Genomic DNA, 13,968 nt, shown 5'->3' on the forward strand with positions numbered 1-13,968 from the left:
TAGTTTTTTTCCACATGATTTTGGTGGTATATTAGGGCAAATAGCTTTATATAAAACATTTAATTACTCACTTGTTTTAATAATTAATTCATTAAACGAACAATGCTCGATCGCGGATGCGATGAAAATTGCAACCCCCAACAAAAAAGTTACCAGCAGTTTGCTAAACAATTCAGTGATCTGATTGGTCAATATTAGGGTAGTCGCCACTACGCCAAATTCAGAAATTGGGGTTGTCGCGGAAGCTGTCACAACGCCGATTTAGCCAGTAAGGTTTGTGAGCATGCGCAGATGTCTGTTACGCTCTATTAGTTCGTAGTAGACTGGCCGCGTAGTCAAAACGAAAAATGCCTATTGTTTTTCTCTCAGAGAGACCGCCCTCCCTTGCAAGCACCACAAAACGGCTGTACATTCTTCGCTACCAACTAGACTCGTGCAGACGCATTTATTAGCCGCAAAGCTTACCATTCCAGGCCGTGATTGGTTAATAAACACAATGTGGAATATACAGGCGATTAGCAATCTGATCAATGATGAACACGCTTTCTTAGTGGCAAGATATGCTAGAAAAACATACAATTTCACATATTTCCCAACAATATTTTCGCAAAAACTCTTCATACTTTAAATTCCCCAAGCCTTCTCTTCCATATTACTGCAAGATCACCTTAATCGTATCACAAACGAAGGAAGAGATAGAAAAACAAATGACTTCAAAATTCGCTTAAAATCATCATAATAGCCCTCTCTCTCTCAGAAAATGGGCTAATAATCTTAAGGTCTTTATCTGTCAGAACTGAAATGTGAAAAAGTAAAATACACACGCAAATATATGCATGTAACTTAATATTGCTATGTATTCAGTTAAAAAATAAAAGAAATATTGTTACTAAACATAGTCATATACACAGTCAAATTTAACCATACTAATGTTACATTAAACATAATTACCACATAATAAATGGTGATTGATTTCAAAGTTTAAAACTTACCAGTGCATTGTCGGCCAGCAATAATGCAAACAATGAAAAATGTTATCCTACGATCCATTGCTAGTTAGTGTGAGCTGTAAGAAATAATTATTAGTAATTCGCTCAGCTTTTTAAAATATACGCTGGTAACGGTGATAGTGAACCTAGAGAGAGCCTACAGTATTTCTACCAGGAAATAAAGCATTGGTAAACATTTACTAACTATAACATTTTTAACTACAAAGTAGACTCAGGGTAGATTAAACAACAACAAAAAAAACATTTAACATGTGTATGCTCCAATGATAAAACTGACTGGATAATAGGAATAACAACTAGAAGGCACTCTGAGAGTGTGTACCTCCGCCCACACAATTCTCCTCAGTATAAAATTCCCACACATATTTCCCCATGAAAAAAAAGAAAGCAACATGTAGACAACATGGGAATTTGAACCCGGGCAGGTAGTGCAAAATTTGAAGGGTCAGGGTCAAAAGTCAAGGTCACATTCGAAGAAAAAATACGGTAATATATAATTTATATAGGCCTAACAGCATACAGTGTACGGTTGTCATCAGAAATTGGTCAATCTCGGCGAAAATATTCCGTGACCAGAAATCAGATTTATTTTTTAAGGGTCAGGGTCAAAAGTGGAGGACACAACTAACGAAAAACTATTACAATTCATATTTGTCCGTATGCATTTTCAATATATATTATTTTGACTGGTCATATGCCTTTGAATACATAATAAAACCCTTTGGTGTAATGGTTAGAATATTTTTTCGACACCAAATGTTCGTGTTTAAATCCCATGGTGTCTACTTTTATTTTTATTATTTTTTTTTTCATGAGGCATATGCATGGAAAATGTATACTTAGGAGACTTATGACGTGGGCGACTGATGATGACATAGTTAAGGTCGAAATATTGAATTCCGACACGACGACGTCCATTTTGATACTTGGAGTGGCCATTTCTTTGGAGGAACGAAAAATACCCTCGTAACAAATTAAAGGAAACTAATTTTTTTTAATATAAAGAAAAAACATCAGACTAATGCAGGTGGAAAGTAACATCTTTTTCTATATATCACTAATAAAATGTGTGGCCAGGCCATCTTTTGCTATTTTTTGGCTAATGGTTTAATGACGTTTAGGCCTATTTGATTTATTTTTTGGTGTTTTTGCAGGTATTTACCATGACTGGTTATGGTAAATACGCATTTATTTTTTCTTTATCCCAGTAATGATGAGCCCATTCCACACTAAAGGGCCTGATCTATATAGATAATTCTCACATATGAATCTAATATAGGGCCTATATTGCTAAAATTAGGTGTAAAATTAAATTTGACTAACACGACTTAAAACACTCGAAATGAATTCGCAATTTTGCTGTCTAATTTTAGGTGCTGACAAAAAATTAATAGTTTTAAGAATTCTGATAGAAAAGCCCATTTTACTGGCCCAGAGTGGTCCATTCTATCCCAGTATCTTCTCTTTACATATAATATAAAACGTAAAGGTTACAATAAGAGTGTAAAATATGAACCACCAAAAATAATAAACATTCATACGGCACCCTTTCCTTTACATAATATTATGCTATATTTACAATATTACATATTTATCAAGATTTGTAGAAAATAAATTGTCATTCCTAGTTCACTGGGTCTATAATAAAAGCATTCTTATGTTTATTTAATTTAGGGCAGTGAATATTTATCAGGCAATATACGCTTATTATATTTATTAGGTATGCGTGATAGTTACTGAGGGGGCGCACTCCAGTCCTAATCGTAAAGATGGTAAAAACTTCAATTGCTGTTTGAAAGAAGAATGATACGAACAAAATAAAATACGGTACACAATGTATAAAATAATCTGAATAAAGAATACTTTTATAATGTAATTGATCACCACTGTTGAGTTTAATACGGTTGGTCCCTGCGTGTCGGAAGCATCTTGTATAAAATAATAGATTTTATGAATTGTAATACCCTTATGTAATTGAGAAGGGCCGATGAACTACCTCGACGGCCCCAGATACCGTGCCGCCCTCTATCTACACGCTGTTTCCAGAATTCGTTGTATAAGGTTTAAGTTTGTTGATTGGATAACAATTACGAATAAGCAAATAGTGGTACTTTCCATTTTCTGTAATTTTTTTTCTTAACTAATCTGTCCTTAAAAGATTTTTGTTTTTATGTAGACTGACTTACATCCTATTTGGTTGCTACCAAATTTACTTTTTTTTTTAATAGAAAAAAAGTACAAGTTAGAAAAATCATATACTGCCCTTTGTAAAATTAAACAAATAATGAGCTTACAACATTAAAAAGAAATCAATTGATTGAGACGTAGTGTTCGTGCATTTATTAGTATATATCATTGTTATAAATCTTGTCTTATACATACAGATATTAGGTCTTACAAATCCCGTCGTAACTTTAGCCTTCTACTAGCTAAATGCCGTGTGTGTGTGTGTGTGTGTATTACAGTGCACATAAGCAAAATACACATTATCAAAAGCCCTACACTAATACACTGCAAAAGGAACAGAACAAAAACTCAATATATCAATAGGTCTATATCAATTTATTGTTTATAAACATAATAACATAAACATATATAAGTATTTCGGTGTGAATCACACCAAGGATAACCCATAAAGTCTGAAAACTTGTTTCGGGATCCTTTTGGTGGTGAATTGGGCAGTAAACCAGGAGACAATCCTCTACTCTCATCCGAAGAGTGTACTGCGTTCTCTAACGTGTACATGAGCCGTATTGCACACGGGACTAAGACTGAAACGTCTCATCCGAAAGACGTTGCGATATAGTAACTTGTAATTTAGCCCTCCAGCTGAAACACAAGGAGAGCAGCGACGGAAATTGAACCACATACTACAGATATCCACAGAGGGGCTACCACCAGATTATTCGACTGAGCTAAGTTGCTCCTAACGGACTGTTATAAGTTTGTGAAATGTAAAACATTGGATAAATTCTTATTCAGATATAGGCAAATCATATGAAAGTTAAATAATGGTAGTAAAATTCAAAATATTGTAACACATAAAAAAATTTAACAAAATAGCTTATACTGGGATTAAAAGATTTGAAAACACAGTAAATCAAACAAATCAATTTAAAAAACTAAAATAATTATAACTTAACCAAACAAGAGAAATTACGGAAGACATGAAAATCATCGACTTAAAAAATAATTATGTAAACATTAAATATAAAAAAAAAAACAAGGCACCAACACAAAAACATTGTATCAAGCGGGAGGGGGGGGGGGAGGTGTAGAGCCAAAAAATGTAAAAATCTACCACAAATGTTTGGGAGGTTTCTCCTATGTCCGTTTTTCACTAACTTATTTAGTACTACGTTATGATTTTTTTTTACTCTGGGATGGTTTCGTATACATGGTTTACGAAATTAGGTGTCGGTGTCAAATATGAGCCGTCATCTCCTTCCTGATATAATTGATTGTTAGGAGTCTCGGGTGAATGTATTCTAGTTTCGTACTCGTGAATGCGATAGCGCAGTTCAAGTCCTGTTTCTGCATACGTGTGTGTTATGTTTTGAGACAAAAGTGTATTCTTGTGCTTTAATTGGTACCTAAAAATAGTAGAATAGAATATAGTAAGTAAAATGAATACACATTAAATAAGGCTAACATTAACGAGAACAATGTTACTCTGCACTTTGCCTTACTTATTTTACAAATAAAAGTTATAATTAGGATATTCAATTATTCACATTACGCCCGTATTCTTAAAACAAACTTTAGTCGAACTTCGAACTAGAACTTCATTTAGTGCTAGTTGCAACTTCAGCTTCAATTTGTATTCACAAACAACGTAGTCGAAGTTTTAACTACGACTATAATTAAGTCCTAGTTTTAGTTTAACTAAAGACGACTGGCAAGACACGACTATCAAACTAACCAATAAAAAGGGCTAACTTTAATAGCAGACCGGAAATTTTGGAGATCCGGTAACGCGGATGAGAATATTATGCTGCCGTCTGTGGTTCAAAAACGTATTTCATAATTCATAACAGACCATCATTCGCTTAATTAATATTTTATTATAATAACTATATTAGTTGTTAACATATTACGGTAAAGAATTTGAACAGTCACTGAAAATTTGCTTTCTTTGGAGAACTATTATAGTTGAGCCCGAGCGAGGGCGGCGCCGTTTTTGTTGTTGTTATGGTGAAGCTAGGTGATCTCAACGCGAGGGGATTTCGTTCAAATCAGGAATATCGCATGCGGCTAGCAAAACATGTTAATTTCTAATTTTTGGAAGCAAAAATTTATGTCTATTTTGCTTACCACTCCGAAGATGTATCAAACCTACGTATACAATCATTTTTATTCGTTTCACTTTATCGTGAGTTACAAAAACACATTTTAATGGGGTAAATATTTCAAGTCGGCGATTCAGCCTGACCCTAAGCTGATGACTAAAAAAATCGGCCTGCGGAGGTATCATATTAATCGAGGTTCGCGTCATTTAGTCGTAGTGCTAAGTCGAAGTTGGTTATAAGAATACAAAATGACGTAATTTTTAAGTTTTAGCTCAAAAATCCAAATTCTGCCAAGTTGAACACTGAAAAAATGGCAAATTAGATGAAGCCGTGAATTATGCAACAGACAGTGATATAACTTATAATAATAATGAGTGTACTATAAATGGAAATAATCAAAACAATTTCTCAAATTCTTCCATTAATATTGTAAATAATATAGTTAAATCAAGTTATGATAAACCAGGTAAAATATTAAGTTTATTTTACTGTAATATAAGAAGTGTAAAAAAAAAAGTTGTTGGAGTTTAATGCTAGATTTTCTTCTTTGTTTTATGATATAATTACTATAACAGAGACATGGTTGGATAGTACAGTATATGATATGTCAACTTTTAAATAATGATTATAGTATTTTTAGAAATGATAGAAACTCTCATGGAGGAGGTGTTTTAATTGCTTGTAAAACATGTCTAAGTCCATCTTTATGTACAGAACTCAATGAAATTACACTTGAATTGATCTGGATAGAATGTCATAGTAACATATGTAAGATTTTGTTAGGAGTGTTTTATAGACCTCCTTCATCAAATGTTCAATATTTAAATGCTTTAATTGAAAACCTAGATAAGATACAAACAAAGGTTGCTGACTACAAACAGGTATTACTCATAGGAGACTTTAATATACATGCTGATTGGAATTAAATGTAAACAATGGCTTATCCAACCAAGCAGGAAGTTTGGTAGATGGAACAATGGCAAGTGGATTAGTGCAGGTAATAAATCAGCTTCCTATGTAACACGTAATGGGGATGATCACTTTTTAGACTTGGCCTTTGTTAGTAATCTACTTTTTATTGATAAATGCCAAATTATCAACAATTTTGACTCGTGCGATCATGAGGCAATTGAGATATATATGAGAGTATCAAAACAACGTGAAAAAGTTATAACTAAAACTTCAATATGAATTTGATTAAAAGCATCGATGGTCCGGACTTTAGTTGGATTTCCCAGGTGATTAAATAATTTATTTATGCAGACACTTGGAAACGAAATATGAAAATAATAATCGTTTTATCCAAATATTCACAAACAAACCTCCGGTAAAGTGCAACGCCAATAACAAGAAGAACAAAGAGCACTGAAATTCCGATAAGAAGTCCACTGATGTTGACCTTACTCTTCTCTGTAAAAAAAAATTATGAATAGGCTCAGGTAACATTTTAGTCTTTGTAGTATAGCCTACATGTTTGAAATATAATATTAGAAATTCTACAAATTTTATGACATAAGCTTAATTTCATTTAATTAATTATTAAATCTAAAAAAAAATCTAAAAATATAATAAATAAATAAAAATAATAAGGTTACAATAACAAACACAAAAAGTCCTATTCTTATGCATTGGGCGAAACAGCGCCGATGTTAAGGATGTAGTTTGCGGCCACGCTAGACAGGTGGAAATAGATTTAAAATAGGCATTGAGTGAAACAAATTGCAAAAGTTTGTTTTATCATTGAAATATGGTAAACTTACCTTAAAGATTACAATACCAAAAATCTACCCTGTTCTGCCAATCTCTAATGACCTAATTTGCATAAATTCAAAATGGCCGCCATTCAAATCTTTTTAGGTTCATAAATGCAGTAATATGGGGCCTAATGATTTGGTTTTGGTGTCTATACCGATGTTTTCAATATCAATGAATTCATCTGTGTCACTCAAAACAATGTACAGGGTCGCCATCATGAAATTCAATATGGCTGCTATGTAAATTTTATTATTTTTCATTACAAAATCGTCTAATGAAGTCAATGGGTTAATTAATATAGAAGTTTAACATGTTGAAAATTTGGTATAGAGCATAAGTAATTGACTAAAAGTAAGTATTTATTTCCACGAAAAGTAAATAAAGATGTTCAATGTTCAAGCAATAAATAAATGCACCACTTTGATTGGCTGAAAGTTTTTACAGCAGACAGCGCAATGATTAATTTTAACAGGCTAAGCCCATACTCATTAACTTAAGGTAAGTTTGCTCATTTTAGTACTGAAATTGAAAAACTGAATAATGAGGTCTGACCTTCAGTTAATACAATTCTTACTGCAATTAAAATGCAGCATGGAGTATGCCTAAACTTGGCTATATCTAGAAATGTATATACGATTGAATTATTATAACTTAGGCATAACAAAATACTGGTTTGAATTATTATTACCAAGGCCTAGTAAAGTATGGCTTGAATTATTATTTTTTAATTTGTGTCAGGCATAGACTTTACAATCAATTCACAAACATTTATAAACATGTGTAATTTTGTAACATTTTATAACATAATATAAGTAATGAACATATTTTAATTGTTAATTATTTTTGTATTTTCACACATATATATATATATTTTTTATAATGTATTTATACTGCTAGTCCATGTTTCCCCCATTGCTTGGAGAGCCACTCAGACAGTAATTAATTTTACTTTTTGGTAATCCTGCCGGCTCTTGGGGGAAACATGGATTACCTTTCGAATTTTCTGAATATTTTACTGTATTGTTATGATAAAAAAAAAAAGGCGAAATAAATGAAATAAAAACATGGTTGCTAGGTGAATTTTGTAACTGATTTGTGTGTGTGTGTGTGCGCGCACACAGTTGTGTGTTATACTTGGTTTACCTTAACAATTATACATGCCTTAACAAGTTGTGCTAATGCTGAAAACTATATTACTGTATATGAATAAGCAATTAGTAGAGCTCCGCATAGTACACTATAGGAAAATTGTACGAAGGTTAGATTTAATGCTTGAAAAAATTTCAAGAAATTTTTGAACGCATTAAATCTAACCTAAGTATAATAATTTTCCATTTAGTGTACGATGCATGCTCTACTAATTGCTTTATAAGTCAATCGCATTCTTTTAATTTTAGTTTTTTTATAACCAACTGTTGTCCACAATCATCGGTTGTTATATCATCAGTATACGTGTGCGTATTTACATTTAGATGTGCGTATGCTGATTTTTGCTCCTGCAGTACGCGTTTAATTAACTACATATCAGCAGTACAGTACGGATACGATGAATAACTAGTGTGTTAGAAAGAACTTTTTTGTAATGCTATTTTGATAAGACTTTCGTCAATGAAATAAACATTTCAGCATTCGAGAGAGAATACAGTCACTGACGTCCTTTTTGGTCGGTGCATGCAGACAGGTAAAATTGTGCAATGATATCAAAACTAGGCTAGGCTACGGCCTAGTAGTAGTAGTAGGAGGAGGAGGAGGCCAGGGCGGCGGCCTCCTGCCTGGTCGTAGGCCTACATCTAAATTTGTTCCTTAAGTCTTTAAAATAGGTCTACAATATTCCTATTAAACGTTCAGTTTGTTGTGTTTATGAGGGTCCATTGATTCAATGAATTCCTTAATTGTTCATGTAGCATCAATCAATAATGGTAAAGAGTGAAACAAGCTCGTAAAGTAAACTCGTGTTTATTCAATACATTAACACAACATGGCAAGACGTCGCTCGTCTCCCTAGAGTATTAGAGGGCACTATTACTACACCTTTAAGTATGATACGTGTTTTCTGGATGTATTATTATAGTTCTGTATTAAGGTCTTACATTGATTGTTGGTTTTAGAATAAATATCATTATTATTATTTTGATTATTTTGTTACATGTCTCCTTTTTTTTCGTGTGTGTGAACAATTAAAACACTGTTATAAATAATAGTCCTCAAGTTAACATGAACAAAACTCAGTAATCATTGTATATTTAAAGTACAACAATGTCTATAACTTTTCAACATGCATCATAAACTGGTAGATCATTGGTCAATTAAAGTCCATCAATATAAAATATTTTATGATTTAAAACAGTCACTGTAGTATTTGGGATTGGGTTTCACAATCCTGCCGCTACGAGTTCTTGTCTGGGCAACTGCAACTGGCAATTGGGCGGACATCTGCTCAGGGCTTGTCGGTGTGGTTGTTGAGACGTTTGTGTTGATGACTGTGACTTTCTGTTGTTCACTTGGCTCTTGCGTCGAGAGTTCCGGTGCAAGTGGTTCTTGTAGTTCGTACTTTGGTGTGGGAACAAGTGCTTTTCGGTTACGTCGTACTGTACTAATGTGTGTTTTAACCATGTACGATCTCGGCTCTTGCCTCTGCTGTTGGATCTCACCCTGACGCCTCTGATCTCTTATCCAAACGTTGTCACCAGCCTGAATGGTAGGAAGTAATCTAGCCATGTGGCTCTGATTAAAGTTACGCTGTTGGTTAGATCTGTAAGTGTCTTCTTTTTGACGAATTGTATGGAGATCATTAGTGCTTACTCTTGGATGAAAGGTGTGTGGAAGAACTGGCAATTGAGTGCGAAGTCGTCTTCCCATCAGGAGTTCACCTGGAGATAAACCATTCAGCAGAGGCGTTGACCTATACGAAAGAAGAGCAAGATATGGGTCTTCATTTTAATACGAAGAAGTCCTTTGACAGTGCGAACAGATCTTTCTGCTCCTCCATTTGATGATGGGTGTAATGGAGAGCTTGTGGTATGGATAAATCCATAAGTAGCTGCAAACTTTTGAAAAGCTTCGGCACTAAACTGTGGACCGTTATCCGAAATTACTATGTCAGGGATCCCGTGTTGTGCAAAAAGTTCTTTCAATGAAATGATTACCCCTTCTGATGTCAGTTCACCTAGTCTCTTAATCTCGATCCATCTGGAGTAGTAATCACTGACTACCAAGTATACTATTCCTTTGTACTGGAATAGGTCCATGTTTCTCCCACGGTCGGTCAGGGAATGCAGCAACCATAAGTGGTTCCTTTGGTTCCGGGCGGTTTTTAGCACAGATAAAGCACCTGTTAACCATTTCTCCGATGCTTGATGACATTCCAGGCCACCATATGGATGTGCGAGCCCTAGCACGGCACTTGGTAATTCCTAAATGACCTTGATGGATACAGTCTAGTATCTCTAGTCGCATTGATTTTGGGATTACTAGGCGTTCGTCATACAACAAAAGATCGTCCACCACTGCAAGATGACCTCTATTCTCTCAATATTGTCGGAGAAGTGGTAAATGTGGCATATATGTTGGCCAACCTTGTTTGCAGTAATTTCTGACCAGCATGCAATCTTCATCTGCTTTTTGTGCCGCCATGATTTCCTATAGACGTTGCTGTGTGGCAGGAAGTGCATGAACATGTTGGCCAGCAAATGCTTCAACTTCCTCGATAATGCTGTATATCAGCCTTCTCTGGTGCATGAACTGGTGCACGGGAAAGTGCGTCGGCAACTATCTGGTTTTTCCTAGGTACATGATTCACCTCAGGACAGAATCTCATCAATCTGAGGCAAAATCTTTGAATGCGAGGAGGCATCTTGGCAAGTTCTGTTGTGCTCAATAGTGGAACAAGAGGCTTGTGATCAGTTTATAGTGTAAAATCTAGGCCAAGTACATATTCTGCAAATTTCTCACAGGCCCATGTAGCCGCAAGTGCCTCTTTCTCAATTACGGCGTAGCGTTGTTCGGTGTCAAGCAGAGATCTAGATTCATAACTAACTGGGCGGCGTTTTCCATCATCTTGAATCTGAATGAGGACGGCACCGATTCCGAATGAAGAAGCATCAGCTGCGATGACCGTCGGACGTTGTGGATTGTAGTGAGCTAAGATTTCTGGTGATATCAGAGCATCTTTAACTTTCTGAAAAGCTCTCACTTGATCTGGTCCCCAACACCATGTATTATCCTTGCGTAAGAGCTGCCGTATTGGTTCTGTGAGTACAGCAAGTCCAGGGATAAACTTTCCAAGTTGATTGACCATAGCCATGAAGCGCTGGAGTTCAGGAATATTCGTAGGGGCTGGAAATTGTGCGATGGCAGATGTCTTTTGGGTATCTGCTCTCAGTCCTGATTGGCTGACAATGTGTCCAAGAAACCTAATTTCATGTTTGGCAAACTCACACTTGTCATTCAGTGTCAGACCTGCTTCCTGTAGGCGCTGTAAAACCACTCTCACTAGTTTTTCATGCTCTTCTTGTGTTGAGCTGTGGATCAAGATATTGTCCATGTGATATTCGACATCATGCGCTGAAAAATCTCAGGCGCCGAACTGATTCCGAAAGGCAATCTGTTGAAACAGTACCGGCCGAAGGGTGTAATAAATGTTGTTAGCAACTTTGATTCTGCATCTAAAGGTAGTTGCCAAAATCCACTATTGGCATCGAGTTTGGTAAATATTCTGCTTTTCCCTAGCTTAGCCAAACTTTCATCCACCGACGACATAGGATGTATCTCACGCTGAACGCTTTTGTTAAGTGCTGTTAAATCCACACAAATTCTTACTTTGCCGTTGGATTTTGGTACGCAAACAATGCCGGAGCACCACTCGGTAGGCATCGTCACTGGAGAAATGACTCCTTGTTTGAGCATTCCAGAGATCTCCTCCTTAACTTTAGAAAGCAAAGGATATGGTACCTTTCTAGGAGTGAATAGGCACATTGGTTTTGGGTTTGGTCTTAAAGTGATATGGTATTACGTCTTCAGTTTCCCTAAGCCTGAAAATAGCGCTGGAAACTGTTCTCTGACCCATGTCGACTGAACCTCGTTGATTTTCTCGATGAGACCCAATCATACACATGCAGCTCGGCTGAGGAGTGAGCATGATTGGTTTTCGATTACGTAGACGGATTCACTAATTTTCTTCTTAGTATAGTACTTGCGCTGTTGGCATTAGCATATTCTCCTCCAACCATGGAAGCTTGTCACTGATGACCGTCACCTTTGCTCCTGTATCAAGCTTGAAGTGTGTTAGGTTGTTATTCACCTCTATATGTACACACCAATCATCATCTGTGTCCACCGTTGTAACTATCTCACCTAGATAAGGGCTGTAGTGTAACTCACCAATATCTTGTATTTCATTGATGACGGTACTACCACTGAGGCAAACTGCTTTGAAATGTCCTCGTTTCTGACATTTACCCCATGTGGCATCCTTTGCCGGGCAGTCTCGTCGGTCATGCTGCTGACGACCACACCAACTGCAGTGTGGCTGTTTTCCCAGTGGACGTTTTTGGAGCCTGTGTTTTCTTGTGTTGGAGGTTGGGCCGGTTTTTTTTTGTGTTTGGTAGCCGTGTGTGATGTAGTTGTAGGCTGTCTAACATAGTTCACATTAACTGACATCGAGTCTCCTCTAACCACGTCATGACTTTGCTTCCGTGCTTCTGCTTGGCGACAATACTGTACTGTTTCAGCTAATGTAATATTTGCCTTTGCTTGCAAACGATCAGATAATGTATCATTCTGTACTCCTACAATAATTCGATCTCGAATCAGTTCTTCTTTTAATGCACCATAGTTACATTCGTCTGCTAGCCTATACAAGTCTTGTATGAACGCACCTACATTTTCACCAGGCTTTTGAGTGCGTTTGTTAAATTTCGCCCGTTCTACTATGGTATTTCGACGAACAGCATAATAATCGTTGAGGGCAGTTTTCACTTCATCGTTGGTTGCTGTGGTTTCGTCGATTGTTAGTGTTGTGAGGATGTCATCGGCACATTCGCCCATGGCATAGAGAAGTGTACTCACTTGTTCCCGAGCCGGATTGTTCACGAGGCTTGAGGCGTATCGGTAGCGCTCAAAACTTCTTATCCATTTAGGCCAGAGCTCAGCTTATTTTGGCCCAGTCGACCCTTGAAATTTCTCTGGAATCGGTAGGTGTTGACTGTGGGGGGGGGCACCTGCAGGTTCTGCCATATTTGTGAGTTACACCGCTGCCACCATGTAGCATCAATCAATAATGGTAAAGAGTGAAACAAGCTCGTAACGTAAACTCGTGTTTATTCAATACATAACACAACATGGCAAGACGTCGCTCGTTTCCCTAGAGTATTAGAGGGCGCTATTACTACAGTTCATACTTAATAAGGAGTTTTACAATTCATTTTTATCGCGGTGCGCGATGTATTTGCGGTGACAAAAAAAATGAGGATTTTTTTTTTTTGCACACGAACCTAAAAAAAAAAAATGTTTTCAGTAGTTTCACGCAATACTTTGATTGAACACATAATAAAAGTACATTATGGGCTATCAGTTTTTAAAATATCCATTATTTAAATGGGAAAATCTCTGGAGGTGGGGGGATGGTTTATGTGCAAAAGGGTAAGCAGGAGAATGTCACTAAGGGAAAATAGCCAAAGGTGGGGAATAGTGGGGGTTAATGTTCGGAAAGGGAAATGGCTGTTGCAACCCCACTAGATATGGTTTCTGAGATGCATTATAAATAGATTAGAAACCTATAGATATAAAACAAAATAAGCAATTGATTTTTTTTTACGTAAGGCCTAAGTAATTATTAGTGTCAATGATTGATTAAATCGATCCTTCAATCAATCAATCAATCAATCACTCAATCAATCAATCAATCAAGCAGTCAA

The 13,968-nt window shown here is 36.1% G+C and overlaps 1 protein-coding gene across 2 annotated transcripts in view; it reads right to left on the bottom strand.

Moving 5' to 3' along the window:
* Positions 1 to 4,334: 4,334 nt before the first annotated feature.
* Positions 4,335 to 13,968, bottom strand: part of LOC117111520 (multiple epidermal growth factor-like domains protein 10) — a 33,129-nt gene continuing 23,495 nt past the window's right edge. The window contains exons 11-12 of one of the 2 annotated variants that reach the window (XM_033254453.1): positions 6,622 to 6,709; positions 4,335 to 4,603 (exon numbers count right to left, since the gene is read on the bottom strand). In XM_033254453.1, coding sequence (XP_033110344.1) covers positions 4,384 to 4,603; positions 6,622 to 6,709 — 308 coding nt within the window. In that variant the 3' untranslated portion in view covers positions 4,335 to 4,383. Of the gene's footprint in view, positions 4,604 to 6,621; positions 6,710 to 13,506; positions 13,546 to 13,968 lie in introns of those variants that run through there. The other variant, XR_004445887.1, reaches the window with a different exon arrangement.

The sequence above is a fragment of the Anneissia japonica genome, unplaced genomic scaffold (genome assembly GCF_011630105.1).
Source record: "Anneissia japonica isolate Jap-2015-1 unplaced genomic scaffold, ASM1163010v1 scaffold351_len699533_cov169, whole genome shotgun sequence".
NCBI classification, from domain to species: Eukaryota; Metazoa; Echinodermata; class Crinoidea; order Comatulida; family Comatulidae; genus Anneissia; species Anneissia japonica.